We start from the raw sequence: 22,069 nt of genomic DNA, 5'->3' as shown, positions 1-22,069 counted from the left end.
AGTTTCTTTCCACCAGATTTGTACATACAAAGCTGAGTCACCAAAGCATGAACTATCTATGACAAGTTGTCGTCACAGGACTAGGAAAGGGTTGAGGTGAACTCAGGCTAAGCTTCTGTAAAACAGGGCATCTAGATTACAGATCTCTGTAGTTGAATGCACCGGAAGGTCAGGAATTTGATTCCTTAGATGTTTTCTGCCTCTTATTTAGCCTTCATGGAGAGCAAAGTATCTTACTACTTCTTTCACTTTTTCCTTTCCAAATTACTCTACATTATTTAAACATCTCCATTTCAAGATGCCCAGTTCAAATAACCTCATATGAAGGTCTGAGATATGGGATGACCACCATGAAAAGAGCATCAAACCTCTTATGGTGCACACTAAGAACAGGGTGTGGGCACTGATCATCCTTCCTTACGTTACTGAGAAACCTCCTTCCAAAAATTAAATCTCCTTGGTTTCAGTGTTCTCTTCAGTAAAACAGAGATAAGTCCCTCATGTTACTGCTCACTTGATAAAGTTGATAAGCCTCAACTATTATTACTTATGATTCAATGCTATCTGTATTAATTTTATATAATACTTACCACTATGGACAAATCTCCCCTTCTTTTCCCTGGTTGACTATCATGGCTCCCACTTTCCTTCCAACTTTCTAAAAGATAGAAACTAGATTCCTTCATACACCCATTTCTTTTCAGCTTCCCATGTTGGCAATGTAGGTAATTTTATATCACTCTGTAGTATCCACAGTAAGCTTTGCTTTAATTAAGTCAACACTGAGAAAATCATGTATGTATATATCACAACATGACACCAACTCTCATATCTGAGATGCACACAAACCTGAAAGGATGACTGAGTATTTAAAGTCACCAATACAACAAATGCTACTCCACATTCTGATGTTCCCCCATGGTTCCTTTCAATATGAGAGGAACGTGATTGCTGTACTGTGCTGGTTATTCAAAAGGAAGGAGATAAAGAACAGAAAGAGAAATGAACTGGAACTGCATCTGCTGAGGTCAGCTGTGAGGGGAGAGGGGCAGAAAGTACTTGAATCCTTAAGAATGAATGCAGTAAGCCAAGTGACGACCATGGAAGAAAGGCCCTTGGGCAGTTTCTTATGAAAATAATTACAGATATATTTACTAGACAATTGTTCTTGACAAAACTTCAAGTCTAAGTATAGGCATTCCAGAAAGTGCATGGAATTCAACTCTGAAGTTGGGAAGATGCTCAGCAGCTAAGGGATTGTTCTGTCATCCCAGAGGATCCAAGGTCAATTCCCAGTACCAATATTGGGAAACTCACAACTGCCTGTAACTTCAGCTCCAAGGCAGTCATTGCCCTCCTCTGGTTTCTGCAGGCCCGGTACTGATGAACACACACATACAAACACACAATTAAAAATATGTCTTTAGAGCTAAATGTTTTCCTATACTGACAAACATTCATGTAGTACCAATGTTAAGATTTAATTTATAAATTAGTAGCAATCAATAAATAGAACAACATAATCTAATCAAATTTGTGGGTTGGTTACTTCTGAAAATTTTCCTTAGCACAGGAGACTCACACTGTGACAATGGATGACCAAGAACAATTGTTTAATGCTTGTTTAAAATTCTTTTGTACTTTGCTTATTTTCGGAACATTTTCAAAACTGCTCTTCCTCATTACCTAGACACTTTAAAGGATCTCATCTGACTTAACAATTCTGGGGTACAGTGAATTAGCCAACACTATGCCTTGTGTCGGGGAGGGTGGGTGTTGCGTTTTCTATTACCATACTCCTTTCTCTAATGGTCAGTTATCATATTTTATTGCCTCATGGAATACAAAATAGCAACAGAGTGAGGGCCGCCAGTCTTTAACCTTTAGCCTTCACAGAAAATACTTCCAGCCTGGGGAGGCAGAAAACATAAAGAGCCGGTAAGTTGCCATAGGACAGGGATTCACATAGAAGAACAGAAATCCTGCAGGAGTGACAGGGACTTGGAAGCAGAAGCGATCTGTTCTTCTAGAGCCCAGAACTAAGCCCAAGATGATAAACCCAAGTGCTCTGCCAGAAAAGACAGAAGATGCAGCTGTGTGAGTCTAGGAAGATGAGCTGATGATAGCTTCAGGGAACAGTATCAACACAGCCCTAAGTGCTCTGGTAGTGCTTGAGTTTCCCTTTTAGATGAAAACACTGAAGGCTGTTCCCAAAGGACTTTCACCATAGTGATGTAAGAGTGGTACTAAGCATGCTGTGGAGAGTGGCCATGCCATATGGCTGTAGCCTGCACTCATGCCACAAAGCATCGTAGAGGGGGAGACTTGTGAGTGCTTAAAAACTAACCATGAGGGAGGAAAAGTCCTGGGATCTGATCTTTGATGCCATCCAGGAAACCCTCATAGTGTGACAGTAAAATAGTGAATTTTCTATTTGTCTCTCAGCCTTATCATCAAAATAGTCAATTAAAGACAGTGTCACTTTAGATGGGGTTGTATAATCTAGAGTGTAAAATAGCCTCTGGTTTTAAAAAATTGTCAACCTTTCTTTTTCTTTCAACTACAAATGTCACTTCTATCTGAATTGCTGAATTAAAGTCATGGACACTTTCAAACTAAATTTGTGCATGTGAGAATGGCATTACTTCTTTAAGATCATGTGAATTGGTGATTTCAAGCAAGTATAGACTTAATTTGTAGCTTATAAAGTCATTTTGTAATTGTCAACATCAAGACCAGTAAAGCAATAGTTATAACAAACATCAGTTGCAGGATAAGTGAGGAGAATAGGAAAAAATAATTTTCCATTTTTTTTAACCAGGAATGATTTGGAATTGTTAGCAAACCAACGATGCTACTTTCTTCTGGCCATGGGAATGGTTAATATGTTGGTTTAGAAGACCACCTATTACTCTCGGATGCAAGTACACTGTACTCCTCTTGGGAAAACTATCAGGACTACGTGTTTGCCCTTCCCAAGGACTTCTAGGCAATTTCACAATTGGACATGCTCAGTAGTGCCTTTATGTTACTTCTGTGTATTTTAGTGAGGTTCTAGATGACAATCCTAAATTCTGTTATAAATGATTACATTCATCAGTCATCAACAAAATACTCATAAAGTCACCTCTCTTCATCAAATGTAACCTAAAACTACTATGATCGAAGTCAAGGGGCTTTTGAGATATTTTGATGATATTCAAAAAATCAGTCTTACATGAAACTGAAGGGAACCGTCGAATGTCACTGAGCAAGGAAACTCCACTCTGTGGCTGTCCTACCTCTGAGCAGGAGCCCTAGGATCTTTCCCTTCCAGCTTCCTCGGCAGCAGCACTGGCAGCCTTCCTGTCTCCTCAAGAGAGCCTTCTGGTACCACCTAGGTGTCTGAGGGCTCTGGCAGCTGCTTCAGTCAAGGGCTGTTGATGTATTTCTTATACTACCCTTATACTAAGACATAGAAACAATGTAGTTAATTTTCATTGAATAGAAATGTTTATAACATATGTCTTCAAAACATAGCACTGACAGGATACTGAGAGGCTCCCAGTTCTTTGAATTTTCCTCCAGCACAGTATCTTGTACGCCATCAAAACAAATGAAGGCAACCCCGTATGAAAGATAGGCTATCACCATCTGTGAATGTAAATGTGCCTATGAGTGCTCCAGTATGGGCTGGAGAGATGGCTCAGCAGCTTAGAGCACAAGGAAAAATTGGGCTTCTTTCCCAGCACCCACATGTAGAATTACAGTTATTCATAACTCCAGCTCCAGGGGCTCCAGTACCCTCTTCTAGACTCAACAGGCACAAAGTACACATATACAGTCCATCGGCAAAAAATTCATACCCAAAGTAGAAATAAATAGGTTATTTTATAAAAAGAATATTGCAGCATTATGTGACTTAAACTATCAACAGCATTGTCATGATACTTTGGGCTTGACTCCTGGAAACAACAGTTTGAACACTCTCTCTTTCCAAGACACATTTGAGAGGTGTGTCTCTATCTTACCTCTGGCTATCACGCTGGCCTCTCCACACAGTGTTCTTGATGAGCGGTGGTCCAGGGACCATGGGCAATGTTGTCTTCTGTCTGGCTCACATCCACTGAGCAGTTAAGTTCTCCAGGTAAGTCAGGGCAAACTGAGGATAAGCCTGGAAAGAAAGAAAAAATTGAAAATAGTTCCAAATTTATATGCTACAACTTGAACCTGAGACAGATAAATTAGCAGTAAAAAGGTCTAGCTAATAAATTTAGTATTTCAGGTCAAATCACTTTGGTTGACTTTGATTATTTTGTTTGTTTGCTTATTTGAAGCTTTTTTTTTTGCTAAGAAGATAATCTTTATTTTAATGCAGCAATTGAAATATCTAGGACTGAGAAGAATGTCTCTTTTGGTAAAGTTGCAAGCTTGAGGATCAAAGTGATCCCCAGAACCCATGACGGCACATGTTAGTAATTCCAGCACAGTGGAGGTGGTTGATGATAGGCAGGTCCCTGGGACTTACTGGCTGGGCAGCCTATTAGTATTCTGCAGGCCAGTGAGATAATCATTCTCAAAAACAAGGTGGGTAGCTCCTGAAGATTGACATCAAATGCTGTCCTCCACACACATGTACATGTATACACACACATATACACACGCACATACACACAGACACAGACACACACACATACATTCCAACATGAGCACTACTTGACACATATACACAAAAATCCTCATGTATTAATAACTATAGTTTTCATTTCTTTTTTCCAACATGACTGTTAACACGTGTGTATACATGTAAAAAGGTGCAGTTGCTGTATGACTTGGCAGTATTCAATTCTGCTCAACAGCAGACAAGAGGATCCAGAATGGGGATGAAGCAGCCATGTGAAGTAGAGAGAAATGGTCTACAATATCAGACACATTCTAAAAGCATTAGTCTGTAAGCATGGCCTGAAAAGAATAAGACACCACAGATAACTGAAACTGAAGAGCCATGATTTATATTTATTTTCACTAATAACCACAGCAGCAAATATTTTGAATATATATATTCAATATATATATATATATATATATATATATATATATATATATATATAGACAGCCTGCAGGGTACACAGTAAGAATGGACTGTTGAACCAGCCACACATGGTATGCCCTGCTGCTTCTCATGGGATCATCTGCCATCTGCTCATCTGGAACACTACCACTGGCCCAGTGTGCCTGCATGCACACACTCACCATCAGGGACAAGTGATGCCTCCCAGATAGAGGTCATATAGACTACAGAACAAGACTTAGGAGATGTGGCCCTCCACCCCATCTGCGTTTTATTTCATATGCACTATCTACCCATATCTCTCCCTACACATTCTGTTTTGCTTTAAGTTGATGGAGGAAATTATGATCTGAGCATTTTAATTTGGCTTGTATGTCTTGCTGTTCTATGAGCTCTAGGATAACTTGCTTCCTAGTACACCTCCAAGATATCACTGCATCAAAGGACTGTCCCACAGAGCATATGCTCACATCTTCATCCCTGTGACAGCCTTTGGAAGAGCTGCTATTAAAGATGAAGGGAGAGTCACAGAGAAGTCTCTGGCATGCTCAGTGTCACCCTGCTTACTCACTAACCCAGGAAGTGATGAACACTTTATGTATGACTCTCTCCAGGTATACTCTCTCAATTATTATACAAGGTTCTGATTTTATTTTCTAAAGTGTGGAACTAAGGTCTAACAACAACAACAAAATATCAAGAGGAGTTCAGAGAATAACTAATAACTGAGTATCTTATACTGTCCCCCAAATAAAATTATATTAAATAACTTAATCCTTTAAACTTGCCAGGCGTGGTGGCACATGCCTTTAATCCCAGCACTTGGGAGGCAGAGACAGGCGAATTTCTGAGTTCGAGGCCAGCCTGGTCTACAAAGTGAGTTCCAGGACAGCCAGGGCTATACAGAGAAACCCTGTCTTGAAAAACAAAAACAAAAACAAAAACAAAACAAAAAAAAAACCTTTAAACTTTGGTTAAAATAGTGAATGAATAGAGGCTGGAGAGATAGCCCTCTGGTTGAGCCAATAAGCTAAAAAAGAAAGACAAGTACACAGAAAAAATAAGGAGGAGAAATTATGCAAGTGATAAGTATGGTGAGCAGAACTGCTGTTTGATTAGTCAACGACTATCAAAATGTTAACTGTGTATTCCCTCTGAGGTAATAAACCCATACAGAAGCATAATCATTGTAGCACTGTTGCTCATTTCTGCTTAAATGTGAATATCCAGTAAATTTTCAAACAAAGCATTGATATGGATGTAAACAGAAAGATGGTCATACTTTGTTATCAAGCAGAAAAATTATGATCACAAATTCATATGCATAGCTGTGTGTTACGTTGTATCTACCTAATTACAAATTATATTATATCACTGATAATATTTGAGTAATCCATTGAGAGGTGCTTTTGCTTTTTGTTTGTAAGAGACAGGGTATCCTGTAACCCAGGTTAAACTCACTCCTGCTATGCTGCTGGGGCTGCCCTAAAACTCTTGATCCTGTCTCCACTCCAAAGGGCTGAAATTGTAAGCATGTATCACCATATGCCTTCTGCTCATAATTTTATTTATATTTTATTTAGTTCTGAATTGCTAGAGGGTTTTCTTCAAGAATAACATATGCTATTTTTATTACTTAAATGAGGACCCTGGAATGTGTGAAAATATATACATAATAACTTTTGGGAGTATGCACATAAAAAAAACTCTGAGAACTAAAATAAGGAAGAATCTGAAGATACCATATGTGTTGCTGTGTTTTTATAGTAACCTTTTTCACACATATACATTACTCTTATACAACTTTGTAGTTTTCTTTTTAAAAAAGTTAAGTAATATCTCTAGTTCACATGTTCACAACATTAGAAAAACACTCTTGAATCCCCAGGTTCACCCAAAACATTAACAAGAAAGCTTAAGATTTGATTTTTTTTTCATTTGACCTTTAGATTTATATCACACCTATTGTACTGTGTTGCTTTCTTCTTATGTAGGCTTTACGGTCTTACACATGACGGTGTCAATTCAGCTAAAGAGAGCATGGTAAGCAATGGAAAAGATTTCCTACATTGGTTCTACAGGAAAATATCACAACTTTCGATATGAGGGACAAAGAAATACAAAAGGACGTTATTATCTATTTTATAGATAAAGTTCCAGCTCTGATCTCATTCTATACATACATACTTTTGGCATAATGTAAATAGACCTAAGTGATATTACCTTCTTACCTCATATTTTCCAACTCATGCCATGCAGGAAACCATGGAGTCGGCCTGGCTTAGCTGAGAACCGTGTGTCTGGTTCTTCAGGTTATAGCCCTTGACTCCTGGGACACAGTGTGCCTTCCAGTTCCCTAGAGCCCCATGAACTCCCTCAGGCAGAGAGAAACTCAGGCAGCCTTGTGTTTCTTTGTATGTTCCCTTGGTAGTCAAGGAGGCATGAAATGTGGCAGGGCAGTTGCCCTTAGACATTAACCTTGTGTGCCTTGTGTGGCTTGCAAACTTCATCGTATCCTGGCAACTACGAATGCATTCATCCTGGCAGTCGCCATTACAGTCTGTTTCTGATAAAAGTGTACAAGGTCTGATTGCTCTAAGTAAAATTGTCACAGCCTCAGCCTTGCTGTGGCCCCTCCAACCTGAGCCTGGTTTCATTCCTTGCAGTCAAGTGAGGTGACTGTGGCTGGGTAAGTAAGCTTGGGCACTTACAGGGCTATTACCAGGTTTATCTCCCATCATCAGTTTCCCTGCAGATTTGGGGTGTAACTGCTCAGTACTCCTAATGAGAACAATCCATATGGTTGTATAGAGCCTGTTGGTAACTTGGTATCAAGCCTAACCAGTCTAAGCAGGGCTATGATGAACACTTCTCAAGGTACATCAGCATACCTCCTACTTCAGGGTGAGCAGCTGGAATTGGGCATTCTGAATTTTAAAAATGTGGGCCTTTTGAAAAAAAAAAACTTTGATAATGTTGCCAAACAGACTATCAGAAATAATGCCCCATTTGTATTCTTATCGTTGTATAGTCCCTTTCCTTGTTTGCTAGCGTAGGTCTACATGACCTACAGAATTTGGCAGAGGTGATAGATGACCTTATCCGACACCAATGCTTCATTTTTCCCCTTGTTGCTTCTTTTCTTGATCCAATAGCTCATGTTGTGAGCAGCAGCATGTGGGGAGGGCTGCCCAGGATTGCACTAACACCTCTGGTGGAAGCAGTGCTGTGAACGTGTTTATGTGCCAACTTTCTGGTCTTGATTCAGCCACAGACATCTGAAGCTCTTGCTTGAAATATTGGCCCATTCTCATGAGAAACTCTGAGTTAAAACTGCCCAGTAAGGGGCTGAAGAGATGGCTCAGCGAATAAGAACACTGGCTGCTCTTCCTGAGGACCTGGGTTTGATTCTCAGCACCCACAAGGTAGCTCTCAACCATCTTAAATCCAGTTTCAACAGACTCTTTGGGCTTCCATAGACATGGGGCATGCCTGATGTGTAGAGGTATACATGCAGGCAATATACTTATGTGTATAAGATGATAGTGATGATGATGATAATTATTATTATAACAATAATAATGAAAGTAATAAAAATATACAGTGAAGATACTTTGTATTCCCAGCCCATAAAGCCACCAAACAATGAATGTTTGCTGTTTTAAGTTTCTGTGCTTTGGAGGTAAAGAAAAATAACACTAACTAGAGGGGAGCACGTGTGTGCCCCAGTACCTCTATCGGACTGGCAGTTGCCAGGTTTACTGTTGCTCTAATGGGAAGAATGTCCTGCCACACTGCCCGACAGTCATTGACTCTTTAATGAGACTGGATACTTGATTTGGCTTGGCTTTCTGAATTTTTCTTCTCTTGTGTGTTTTATTTTTATGCCCTTTCCCTGTTCTCAATTGCAGGGTTTAAACCTTGTCTGTTGCTATGTCAGACTTACTACATGGTAAGATATTATCTCACTCTCTGATGCTGATGTTGGCAAGAGTTTCCCTATTTCCTTCTTTACTGTTTACTTTTGTTTTGTTAAGCTGGGGTCTCTCTATGTAGCCTTGACTGTCCTGGAATTCTCTGTGCAGTCTAGGTTGGCCTTGAGCTTACAGTCTCTGTCTTCTGAGTTTTGTATTAAAGGCATGAGTTGCCATACCTACGTTCCTTGTTTACTCTCCTTAGCTTAGGAGTTTTTCCATTTCACATGCTCAAAGGCTATCTTTTCTTGTACAGATTCTGTCTTTATCTCTATGCTCCTAAAACTACCTACCTAGCATACTACATTGGGTTAGAAGCTTCAGTGTTCATTTTCTTTCATGTATGTGTTCAAGTTTAAATATTTAATTTAGCTGTAGTTGGTCAAATATTGATGAAGTGTGATTTTATTACCTTTTGCAAGCAAATGAAGAAATGGTTGACATCAAAAACAAAAAGAAAACTATTATCCAAGTAAAAACAACATAGCAAAATGCAATAAATGTATTTAGATTTGTCTGCTATTATTACCATTATTAGTTTCACATTACCAATTAGCTGTTCTAGGCTAGGATCTGTGCCAAATGCTCACAGTGCTAGCATAATATCTCCACTTAGCAGATGAAGAATGTGAATCTCAGAAAGGTTAAGTGATTTGCCTAAGGCCACACAGCTAATAACTGTTGGAGCCAAGATACATTTGTAATATCCTATAGCAGCAAAACCCCTCCTTAAAAAAATGGCATGAACACAATTTATGATCCAGCTGCAAATAATTACCAAATTATCCTCCATTTTATCCTTAAATAGATGGAAATAACTTGGATATAACTAAATGTGGAGCTGGTTAAAATTTCAGATGTTTCAAAGCTTCATTAACAAATAGTTTTTCTTTGTGAATTTATTAAAAATTATAGAAAAATCAGTGATTGCACTTGGGAATGAAGTTTAGAACCTAAACCTACTTAACACTAATTTGTTTTTTAAGTAGGAAAGGCTACATCATCTGCTTCTAGGGACATGTTCCTGTGGGGACCAAGGCACCATGGGGATGGAAGCCACACAATGGGCGGGCAGGAAGGCACTGCAGCATTTGTTGGAGAGACTTTCATCACAGGAGTAACTTTGGAAACAACCTGAGGAAAGAGTCTGGATTCAGGGTTTTAGCCCATGGTCATTTGGCTCCACATCTCTGGGCCTATGGTGAGGCAGTAGGCAAGGCTGAAGGGCATAACCTTGACAGCCAGAGAGGAGCACTGGAGGGATGGGGGAAAGACCAACATGATATGATATATACCTTGCAAGAGAAAACTCATGAATCCAGCCCTGCCCCCACCATTCACGACTGCCTATTAGCTGGTCCAATTCTGTCCATCAGTGGACTGCTCAGATAGTCAGGATGCTCTAATCAAGTCTCAATGGTTCACTGACTTGTGAATAAAACCTTTGACAGGACACACAAGCCTTTCTGGGAAATGTTTCATATGCAAACTACAAGCACTTGTATTGCAGAAGAAAAAGACAGTAGATGTGAAACTTGGTCCTGTTCCACATCTATCACCCGCCATGGAAAGTGAGAAACCACCACTAAAGAGGCAGTGTGCTCAGTATCCTCAGCGAGCAGGGAAACAGAAGCCAGGGTTGCATTTCAGACACACGGAAGCATTCCAGAAGTGTGTTCTTTACATTTATTTGTATATATGTATGTATGTATGTATGTATGTATGTATGTATTTTTTAGTTTTTTGAGACAGGGTTTTTCTGTATAGCCCTGACTGTCCTAGAACTCACTCTGTAGACCAGGCTGACCTTGAACNCAGAAATCCACCTGCCTTTGCCTCCCAAGTGCTGGGATTAAAGGCGTGTACCACCACTGCCCAGCAAGGTTATTTTTAATTATATCTGTGTTATTTTTGTGTGAGAGTGCATGTATGCATTCATGTGTGTGTGTGTGTGTGTGTGTGTGTGTGTGTGTGTGTGTGTGTGTGCATATCTGTGATGGATTGTGCATGAAGGTGCTGGTGTTCATGCAGCACAGAAGCTCTTAGTCTACCTGGACCTGGAGTTCCAGCTAGCTATCATATGGGTGCTGGGGAAAGAACCAGGATCCTCTGTAATGCTCTTAACTGCGGAGTCATCTTTCTAGCCCCCAAGCCATATTGTTAAAAGTAGTTTAACTAGAATCCTCCCACACAGGGGCATGATGCTCCCACAAAACTTAGACCATCAAAAAGCCCAGTCATAGATGTGGGGTACATTTCCCTTCAACTTGCTGGTTGGGGGTTGCCAAGAGACCCTCAAAACAGCCCAGGTTCATACCAGTGCACTCAGTTGCCCATCAGGACTTGAACTTAAACTCTACTATGAAAGGCAACAGTGCATCCCTTAGTGCAAAAGTTATCAGGGTCTGAACCAATAAGTGTAAAGATACTAACTCTGAAGTATGGAGTCAATGAAATATGGAAAATTAATTTTTACCTTGAAAAATTGTATTCTAGAGTTAAACAAAAACTCCAGGGCAACCATTGAATTAAATCAAACTAAAATTTCAGTTTCAAAGAGAGAGCAATATCATTTCTGCAGACACAAAATCTTTCTCAAACAGTTTATCTTGTACAAATCTCAGAACAACTTTTCTTAGGAACAAAAGTCGTGGCTTATCGAATCTTTACCTTAGAATAAATATTGCCATCTGTTCCAAAGATCTACTTCTGGGACTCATCTCCTTCATGTCGGCAAAATAAAAATAGAATGTATAGACTATTCCTTTTGCTCCACACAGAAATGCTTCTAGGGTTTAAATGAAATTGTCACTTCTACACATTGTCAAGAGGAATGTCATATTCTCAGGATCATTACTACTCTTCCAGGATTGTGGATCTCAAAGTGGGGTGTGTGTGTGTGTGTGTGTGTGTGTGTGTGTGTGTGTGTGTGTCCAACAGCGACAGTAACTAGGACTTTTAGAGATCAAATACAGTCAGTACAAGTATTGTAGAGGCCAACACCAAAGCCCATGTTTATAATCCTTGGGGCAGGAAGATTGGGAGCATATAAATTCAGTCACAAAGAAGAATTTATTAGGAGGGAAGGAGGGAGGAGAAAGAGAAGGAAAGAAGGAAGGAGGATCAAAGATGTAGAAATTTCTATACCCTCTCCCCAAAATAATCCTTTCTGAGAAGAAACTTAGCTGTGTTTAAGGATGAAGATAATGGTGCAGAAGACAGTATCATGAACACAAAGTACGAACCTCAAGCAGCTCTCCTGAAATGGTTGGAAAAGTCTGTTAAGGCATATTATATATTATGAACTAAATATGAGCCAGAAAAAAATCTGAAGTGTAATGAAGCTAATCGTGCTTAATTAACTAATCATGTATTCATTAATATCGAGAAACTTTACAACGGGGTGACAAAATGAATTCAATTAAGTGTAACAGGATGTTAAACAGGACTTTTCCTACTGCCTCTGAGTTTTGACAGAAACATCAAAGGTTGAGAACTACACTCTTGTAAAGCAAAATCAGTTTAGTGCACTAGTCCTCCACGCACACCCTGCTACAAGAACAGAAAGCTAGACTGCACCGAGTGCTTGCTCACAGTGAGCATTCCCAAGCCCCATGCACAGGTGTCTGGTTCCAAAGGTCCCGAATCAGAATCCCAGAAAGCTGTGTCCACATGGATGCCATGCTATTCCAGTTAAAAGAATCAAGGGAGATCTAGACAAACATGTTCTCTTGGTCAGCATGTGCAAACACTGAACTGGAATGATTCCAGAAATTGAGAAGGAAAACAGGATATTGATGATTATAAAACAATAAGAAATACATTGTTTCTGCCTCACACTTTGGATGAGAAATTCCTTAAAGCTCTTGGAACTTCCTGGGTGTCAGAGTAGCTTTGGTTCTAATGATGCAAGTCTTGCTGAGCTCCAAAAGATTGAGTCACGGTGGAAGCTTAGAATTTTCTCTTTACTCCCAACTTCTGGGAAGGGAAAGAAAATAATGAAAATTATGTTACCAATCAATCATGGCTCCATATGAAACTCTGCACTGCAGGCTCATGTGTCAGGAAGTGGATGTAGGCGGTTCCACAAACTAGAAGCTCCTGGACCCAGGATTCTGCAGCCATTGTTCTATGTTCCTCGGGCCACCTGCTGCCTTTGTTGTATCCTTTACAATAAATAAGCCAGTGCTGTAAAGAGCTATTATAAGTTCTGGAAGCCAATTTCACGATCACTAAAAGTGTGCTCCTGACCCAGGAGTGAAATCACCCTACTCTTGTCTTCCTTTATAGACAATAAGGTGACACACAGAAAGGTAAAGTGTGCTGCTCAGAAAGACAGCAATAGGAACCGTGCAGTGGTCGTGGATTATAGTCTGGATATAATCTCAGAAAAATTATGTGAAAATGCTCACCAAATAGTTTCAAGCTGGAGGTTTCTCCCCAGTCTTGTCAATGCTCATAAAGGAGGCTCCCCCATAGATATCAATCAGCCTTGGCAAATCAGGTTGCAACAGGACTAGACACATCTCCTTTCTTGGTCAATCAACATTAAGTTGAAAGGTTTTCTAGAACAACTAACGGCAATAATAGTAGCAGTAACAACATCAATAGTGAAAGGGGGGAATAAATGGAAGGGATGTTCTCTGTCCAAGGTACAGTCATAAATAAAGCAGAGGCTGGACTCCTGTCATCAGCAGCAAGGACTTGTCCTACGGAAGCCAACTCCAGTTCAGTGTGGAAACTGAACCACACAACTGAACAACTGGGTGATGCTGTGGACTATTGGAAAACTGACCATGTAAGAAGAATCCTCACATATCAAGGAGAAGTCTATACAGTAAAGAAATTGTTTGGTTTCCTATATGAAGATATTATAAAGGAAGACCTGAGGTGGTTTGCACATCAACAGAGTGGTGGTTAGAGGAGCTGCTCAAAGGTTTGTTCCAGAAAGCTGCTGTGAATGGGAGGAGCTTGACATTATTAACGGAGAGCGACTTATTTTCCTTTCTTGGTGATTGAGGTGCTAGAGACTAAGCTAGGACTCTTCACGCATGCCAGACAAGAGTTCTAGGAAAGTGAGCTGCACCCCACCCTGTGAAATAAAATTAAATGGATAGGAAGGGAGCACAGATGTGAGAAGACATAAAGCATTCTAATGCTTACATAAAAATGTTAATGAACTAATTTTCAAGGCAAATTCTCCCTGAACAGGAATTCCCAGTTTCCAGCATTGAGCCAACTTACTGTTGCTCAGTTTCAGCCTTGGATGGAAACAGGGGTACTGAGAGGCACCGTTGCTCTAAAGTGCCTGGTATAACAAGTCAGAGGTTAGTAAAGCAAACGAGCACTTTCTCATTTGAGTCTTACTGAGTGGGACCTAAAACCAAAATTATCAGTGGGATAATAATGGCACATCCAAGAGACAGTATGCAGTGTGAAAATTTAAATAGAACTGAGGCAAAAATCACCCTACTCTTGTCTTCCTTTATAGACAATAAGGTGACACACAGAAAGGTAAAGTGTGCTGCTCAGAAGGACAGCAATAGGAACTGTGTAGTGGCCCTGGATTATAGTCTGGATATAATCTCAGTGTCTTAACATACCTCAATACAATTATGTGAAAATGCTCACCAAAAAAGTTTCAGGCTGGAGGTTTCTCCCCAGTCCTGTCAATGCTCATAAAGGAGGCTCCCCCATAGATATCAATCACCCTTGGCAAATCAGGTTGCAACAGGACTAGGCACATCTCCTTTCTTGGTAAATCAACATTAAGTTGAAAGGTTTTCTAGAACAACTAAAGGCAATAATAGTAACAGTAACAACATCAATAGTGAGAAAGGGGAATAAATGGAAGAGATGTTCTCTGCTCAAGGTACAGTCATAAATAAAGCGGAGGCTGGACTAAGGTTGAAAGGCCTTTGCTCCAGCCTCTGATCTCACCACCTGGGCACCAAGGCATCTAGAAGTGAAATTCGTTGTAATGACAATGATATTATCCCCCACAAAGATGTGACTCTCAAGACTATTTCAAGTTCTCATATTATGAAGAAACTCGGGACTTAGGAAGTCTCTCAATTACTACTCTACTGATTGTTGATGCATATATTTCTATTTAAATGGTATGGGTATCAGTGGAATAGATATTTATCATCAGCCATTCATGCCTGGTTGGTGTAATGGCAAAATGTGAAACCCAGTGCTATGTTTTCAAGAACATTCCGGAAGCTCTTTTAACACTAAAACATCTTCCCCATATATCCTGGAAATGAAGCAGCATGAATTTTTAGCAGTGGCCTGAAAAGCAGCTTTGGTTCCGTTTATCTGTAAGGTGTTTCAAATGGCCTTGAAGCAAAGCATCTTTTTGTGACTTTTAGATTATTTGGGCTACCTGGTAATGATGCTGTTGGTCTGTCTGTCATCCATGGTGGTCAGATACACAGAAGAGAAAGATTATATTAAAAGAAAAATCAGTGCAGCAGGCCTGTCGTCCTGAATATGGATACAATGACTGACAGCGACAGCGATGTAGCTTTGCTAACGAGGCCCGATGTGTTTACAGCAGTCTCTGAGAGTTGTCAGGCTGTTACTTTAAATGCCAGTTCTATTATTTTTAGCTTACAAAAGGCTACATTTTGATTCTGAGCTTTTGTTGAAATCATATTAGACTACGTAGGAGGGGGGAAAATATCTTGTCTCTGAAAAACGGTTGTCACATGGTATTGTTATTCATAATGAAATCTGAGTGCCTCAAAATATAAGTCATATAAGTACTTTAGATGTTTGGGCAAAGAGGCATTTAGAAGAACATGTACACACATGTCCAGAGATAAAGTAACCTCCAAACATCTTGAGTCTACTGATACTTAATGTAGATACTTGAGTTCTCCAAATGTTCTGCTATTCTGACTTGAAATAGATTTGTCCCCTTGCCCCTCACTCAGTTTCCAAGTTGAGTCAGTACAAAGGTCAATGATATACATTCATGCATAAGAATCTTCCATACTCATAACTACTCTACTCTTCTCCCACATTCTCTCCCCTCCTTCCTCACTCCCTTCTAGGTTATAAAAACATTTCTTTTAAAATAGATATATTTCAGTGACAAGAGCTCATATATCCTAGACTGACCTCAAACTCACTATGTCCTTGAAGATGACCTTAAATTTCTGATCCAACTCCCCAAATTTGCTGCATTCTTAAAATTGACATCTCTCCATTCCTGCTTTCAGGACAGCAGGCTGCCTCTCCACTGTCTCACTGTCCTGACCACAGTAGGAAGGAGATCTGGGTAGACTCAGATCAGTCGAATGGATGGATGGTGCTCTGCTTTCAGAATTTCCTGGGACCAGGGCAAAGAATATATATCTTATTTTAATGCTGTTATATTTGTTAAGATTCACTTTACTGCTAGATTATAGACTATTCTGATTACTATGTAGTTCCCTTAAAAAGAATGTGTTAGGGGAACACCACTTGATTTGGATGCCGCCACAGAGAAATCAATCTTCTTTGACCAGGAAACTATCTCCCTCCTGGGTTGGTGCTATGTAGGCTGCTGGGGGAGAAAAGATATCAATGGTCTACCTAATGCTGGATCGTTAATGGTACAAACGCAACCTACCAGGACAGATGTACCCACTGGTGTAATAGCTGCATGACTATATGGGTAGCCGAGCACTGTTGGCTAATGTGAGATCTGCTTTGTTAGAGGGAATCCATAATTTGTGCTGTGAACATGGTCAAAACTCTGACTAGGAATGTCCTGGGCCCAGGGGGAAATCCTTTAATGTTGCTTTGCTAAATAATTATGCTGTCAAACTGTCTTCTAAATATTTATCTTGTATCCATATATGTCTGCAATTCTCAATGTTGGGGAGAGATGCTTCTTCATGTAGTGGGTAGTGATTAATACAGAGATTCATAAACTGTTCAAAGTGCTGAGAATAAGCAGCTGTGCATGTTCGGTCGCAGATGGCCTATCTCCATAAATATCCACCCACTGATGCTCAAAAATACAGTGTAAGAAGAGATGGAAATAATTTAAAAGCTAGAGGATAAGGAGGAGTACCGTGAAAGGAAAAACTGCCATCTGGATATAACATGTCTGTTACACATGTTACATGTCTTTTTATACATGTCAACTCACAGCATCTGTGGTTACCTGCACAAGATCAAGACGGTTACAAATTACAGCATGAAGACCTCATGCCCCACTTGAAGAGATATCGACAGCTGATGGTGACTATGTGAAATAGAGTCGCTTTTCATTGAGCAACCTCTGGAAGACTGCCCATTCTACTGGTTAACTCATAGTCATGTACATACAGACAGCACTGATTATGATCAGTGACTTATTTAAAAAATAGGACTAGCTAAAAAGGGAAACATATTGGGGAAGAGAAGCAGGTAGAATTGGAGGACTGGGCAGATGATATGACTAAGGCATGTTGTACACATCTATGAGTTTTCAAAGAATTAAAAAAAAAGGAATATCCTCATGTAGCTCTGTCAGTAAGCTGCTTCCACTGCAACCAAGTGGACTCGAACTTGATTGCTAGCACCCATATAAAATCCAGATGTCGTGGAATGTGCTGGCTCTGGGGAAGCAGAGACATAATTTAAATAAATAAATCAAACCTATTTATAATAATGGACGTAACTGCAAAAGCTAAAAGAGAAAAGGGGTTTTCCTAATAAAACAAAAAATTACAGAGATTTTTATCAAAAAATATATGATTTTAAAAACATATTTCTTTTTCCTATGTGCCTTTGCCACTCCTTAAGCACTGAAATGTTAAGTTACATGAGACACTGTCAGCTGTTCAATTTGACTTCCTCCTATCAAGCAGTTTAGTGTCCTGGCATAGTTCATTTCCAGGTTAGAGTCTGACTGCTTGAGTTTCTTTTCCTGTGAGGCTACATAATAGGTCTAACCTTAAACAAGTGGTTTGTCTCTGAACTTCAATACAGATAATCATGATAATTACCTTACCAGGCTGACATGAGATTTAAATGTATTAGTGCAACACTGAGCATTTAGGATGGTGTCTGGTGCAGAAACTCATGGTTATTGTGAGAGACGCTGTGCAGCCAGGGTTCATACATGAGAACATGATTCTGTACATTGTGTTTTACATCACGGTGCAGTAGTTTTACACTTGCTGGACAGACTGCTTTTCATGTTGTATTATGCATTCTGTATTCACAGCGGGGCCAGCCTCCTTCACACCTAAGTATCATGGTTCTGGCCTCATCTCCATGAGTCAAAATACTGAAATCATGATTTTCTATGAACTAAAATACAGCAAGGCTTCCTCTCGTCGATATTGAGTTAAATCAAAAGTGATTCGTGCTAAGGATGGTGCTGCACGTCTTTACTCCCAGCACTCAGGAGGCAGAGGCAGGAAGATCTCTGTGAGTCTGAGGCTAGCCTGGTCTCATAGTGAGTTCCAGGAAAGACAGGACTGGGAAGGGAGGGAGGGAAGGAGGGAGGGAGGGAGGAAGGGAGGGAGGGAGGGAGGGAGAGAAAGGAAGGGAGGGAAAGGAAGGGAAGGGAGGGAGGGAAGGGAAAGGAAGAAGAGGGAAAGAAACGAAGAGAGGGAGGAAACAGGGAGGGAGAGAGGGAGGGAGGGAGGGGAGGGGAGGGGAGGGGAGGGGAGGGGAGGGAAGGGAAGGGAAGGGAAGGGAAGGGAAGGAAGGAAGGAAGGAAGGAAGGAAGGAAGAAAGAAAGAAAGAAAGAAAGAAAGAAAGAAAGAAAGAAAGAAAGAAAGAAAGAAAGAAAGAAAGAAAGAAAGAAAGAAAGAAAGAAAGAAAGAAAGAAAGAAAGAAAGAAAGAAAGAAAGAAAGGGCATTACAAATAATACTTCTAAGAAATTTGTTTGTAAATCAACTTTCTGCTTTATTGTTATTTAATTAAATAACACAAAGTTTTAATTTAAAAATCTATTTTAAAAAATCTATAACCATATATTCTGTATGAGAAAAGTAGAATAGACAGAGGTTGTGCGTGGTCTGTTCCAAGTCAACCATTGTGTCATACTCATAATTTTACCTCAGTTGGTGTTTCATGTTAAAAAATGGAGAAAAGGTTAAGAACACACATGCTACTTTAAGTTTTCTAATTTTCAATAAAAAATGGAAACAATGCAATGAATCCTAGTGCTTATGGAGTAAAGCTCACATAGCTTGTTGACTGAATAAATACATTTCAAATCAACATTTCTCTTTTTAGCACAGAACAAAACTAAGTGGCGAAAACTTTCAAAATTCTTCAGGGATTAAAATAGTAATGGTAAAGTTTAAATGCTCCGTGATTACTCTAGCCAAGCCAGAAAGCATCTCAACAGACCTGCTCAGAATTTGCAAAATATGCCTACTCCGAATTTGCAGTCAGTATTTGTTGTTTTGAACCAGATTGCTCATAAGCACTGCCTTTTCTATAGCTGTCACTCGTGTCCTTCTAGTGATGTTCCTTGCGTAGTCTCAACTCAGACCGGATGACCAACAGCCAGGCAGTCCTGAGTTATCACTCTGTGCAGGATCATGCCAGCCTTCCAATGAAAGGGAAGGGAGAAAGGGGTCTAAATAAGTTAAAAGAACCAGAAAATTCAACAATGTGTCACAAATAGTGAGGTCATTATGCCTGGATAACTCTGGATATTAACAGTGGCTCAAAGTGAAATACTACCCACAACTTAGCCATCAGTGAGCCTTGCTCAGATGCAGAGATCCTCTGTCCTACGAGGGTGGCATTTTACAGTTGAACGCAAAATAAAACAGACCTTGGTATCTTCATTTGTCCTTCTTTTCTGTGCATATTTCACAGTGTAGTGACTTGGGGTCCATTACGTGTCATTTGCTGGAGTTATAACTACAGAGCTTACTTGAAATCTGTATGCACAGAGAAACACATGCAGTGAACTGGGAGGATTGAAGCAAATCCTCAACCTTCATGTCAATTTAGAATTTTACTCTGGGTTTTAATACCATAGGTTAAAACGGCACTGTGGTTCATGACCTCTTTGTCTAAAATGGGAGGATTCTCTGCCAGGGAAATTAATTGAGAATATTATATAAATGACTATTTAATAATTTTCTCACTTAGTTAATTAGCTCATTTTTAAATGAATCACAACCACTGAGAGATTTATACATACCTACAGGGCCTTATGGCATGCAAAATTTTATATTTTATGAATGAAAAGGACTTGCTGTTAAAGAGGAAAAGAGAGTTTCTGTGAACATTGTTTTCTGTTGTTGTTTCCTTTAGAGTGTGTATCTTTTGTTCTTCAGATTTTTATTGTATGAATGAGAAATATGTGGTGACTTAGAGAAAATATCTTTAGATGTTTTGGGTAGCAATAAGTTCTTGCACTCCTTGCATGATTAAATGTGTTTGTCTGTTCAGAAAATGGAAAGGCTTAGGAAGGGAAAGAGCGATTGTTGAGTGTTCTTGTTATTAAATGCTATGCCTCACCATTATACCTAGTTTTTGATTTCTGCTTTGGGGAACTTGGCAAGGCAGGTATGACTAACTCATTTCATAGTTAATAAAACTGTGTCTCGGTGTTCCCAAATAACTTCCTCTAGACCACAAGGGGTTCTGGGGAAGCTGCACTCTCAAACATTTCACTCCATCACTTTAGGCAAGTGTTAGTACAAGTTAACTGATATCTAGAAATAAATACTATAAAATTATGCAAGATGAGATTTAGGAAAGGACTTTCCATAGCATCTAATCCATTTAATTTAGGGTAAGAAATTCCAACACTGGATGCCACGCGTGATTAGACTGCTAGTTAGGAGTAAGAGGCTACCAGCATGCTCACAGACACGTGAACACAGCCACATGAACAGCACAGTTGATAGAAGACAAAGCAGGGTTTCATAATATGGAAGAAAAGCTTAATTTATGAAGTCATATGGACCAACAATCTTTCCCTTCTTGTTACTAGCCTTGATTTATTAAACTGTGTAAGAGGCATGGTTTTGATATAAAATGTCAATGGGCTCATGTAAAAGGCCTGGTCACCACTTGTGGATCCAGTCACTGCAAAGTGACTGGATCAATAGGTTCTGATCCAACCCATGGATAAATACAATGGTGGATTCACAGTTTAATGTGAGTAGAGAAACTGTTTGCTGAGAGTTGCCTTTGAAGAGTATATGTATTCCCTGGTCCCTTTCTGTCTCTCTTTCATGACTGCAACTAGGCGAGCAGCTGCACTGCCATGCCCTTCAATAGCATTGCTCTGCTGTCTTAGGCTCAGAGGCCAGCTGATCATAGACTGAGACCTGAGAAGCCTTGAACTAACAAACCCCTCCTCCTCACATTGCTTTCTCAGGTATAATCTACACTTTAAAAATGAGATAATGGTTAATAGAGTCCTAAGGCTGGGTACAGACATTTGACTTTACATGCAATCTTTCAAGATCATTTTTAAAAGAAAATTCTCAGTATAAAAGGTGAACAGTTTATAGATCTATATAGGAAATACCTAACTTTTTCTTTATTGATTTATAATTGGATCTGACACACATGAGGAAATATAAGTGCCTCCTTCCCTCTTACTATTAAAATATTCCTTGCAAATCTATACTTTATCTGGAAAGAGAAGGCACATCTTGTATTTGTTGTTTTATTTTCCTTTGCCACTATTCATAACAGGATGCTCTACTGCTATCTAAACATTTCTGGTCATGTGAAACCATCCAATTAATTTTACTTATGCTTAATATGTTGTTGGGGTCTCTCACCTCCACTAACCACTCTCCCTCTAAACATTATATTGCGCCCCCTGCAGACGCACAGGATTGCTACTGAGAAGACCTCCCCAGATCTCCCAGAATGCAGCATCATCAGACCACCCTATGTCTTCGTCGTCATCACCGCCCACTGTCGCCGCCCACTGTCACTCGGACCAACCACTAACGTCGTCTCCGCCCACTCGCTCGAACCCGCCTTCCAGATACACATCTCCGCTCATGATCAGACCACTCGGCAGAGAGAGAGAGAGAGAGAGAGAGAGAGAGAGAGAGAGAGAGA

The 22,069-nt window shown here is 39.9% G+C and overlaps 1 protein-coding gene across 1 annotated transcript in view; it reads right to left on the bottom strand.

Annotated features, from left to right (window-relative positions):
- Dcdc1 (doublecortin domain containing 1) overlaps positions 1–22,069 on the bottom strand; it is a 360,393-nt gene that overhangs the window by 157,991 nt on the left and 180,333 nt on the right. Inside the window, 5 exon segments of the mRNA XM_021194912.2 lie at positions 3,282–3,403; positions 4,038–4,123; positions 4,126–4,153; positions 11,695–11,782; positions 19,474–19,574. Of these exon segments, the coding sequence (XP_021050571.2) occupies positions 3,282–3,403; positions 4,038–4,123; positions 4,126–4,153; positions 11,695–11,782; positions 19,474–19,574 (425 nt within the window).

The sequence above is a fragment of the Mus pahari genome, chromosome 3 (genome assembly GCF_900095145.1).
Source record: "Mus pahari chromosome 3, PAHARI_EIJ_v1.1, whole genome shotgun sequence".
Classification (NCBI taxonomy): domain Eukaryota; kingdom Metazoa; phylum Chordata; class Mammalia; order Rodentia; family Muridae; genus Mus; species Mus pahari.
The sequence above is the reverse complement of the archived record's forward strand: the minus strand, read 5'-3'. Positions and strand labels throughout refer to the sequence as shown.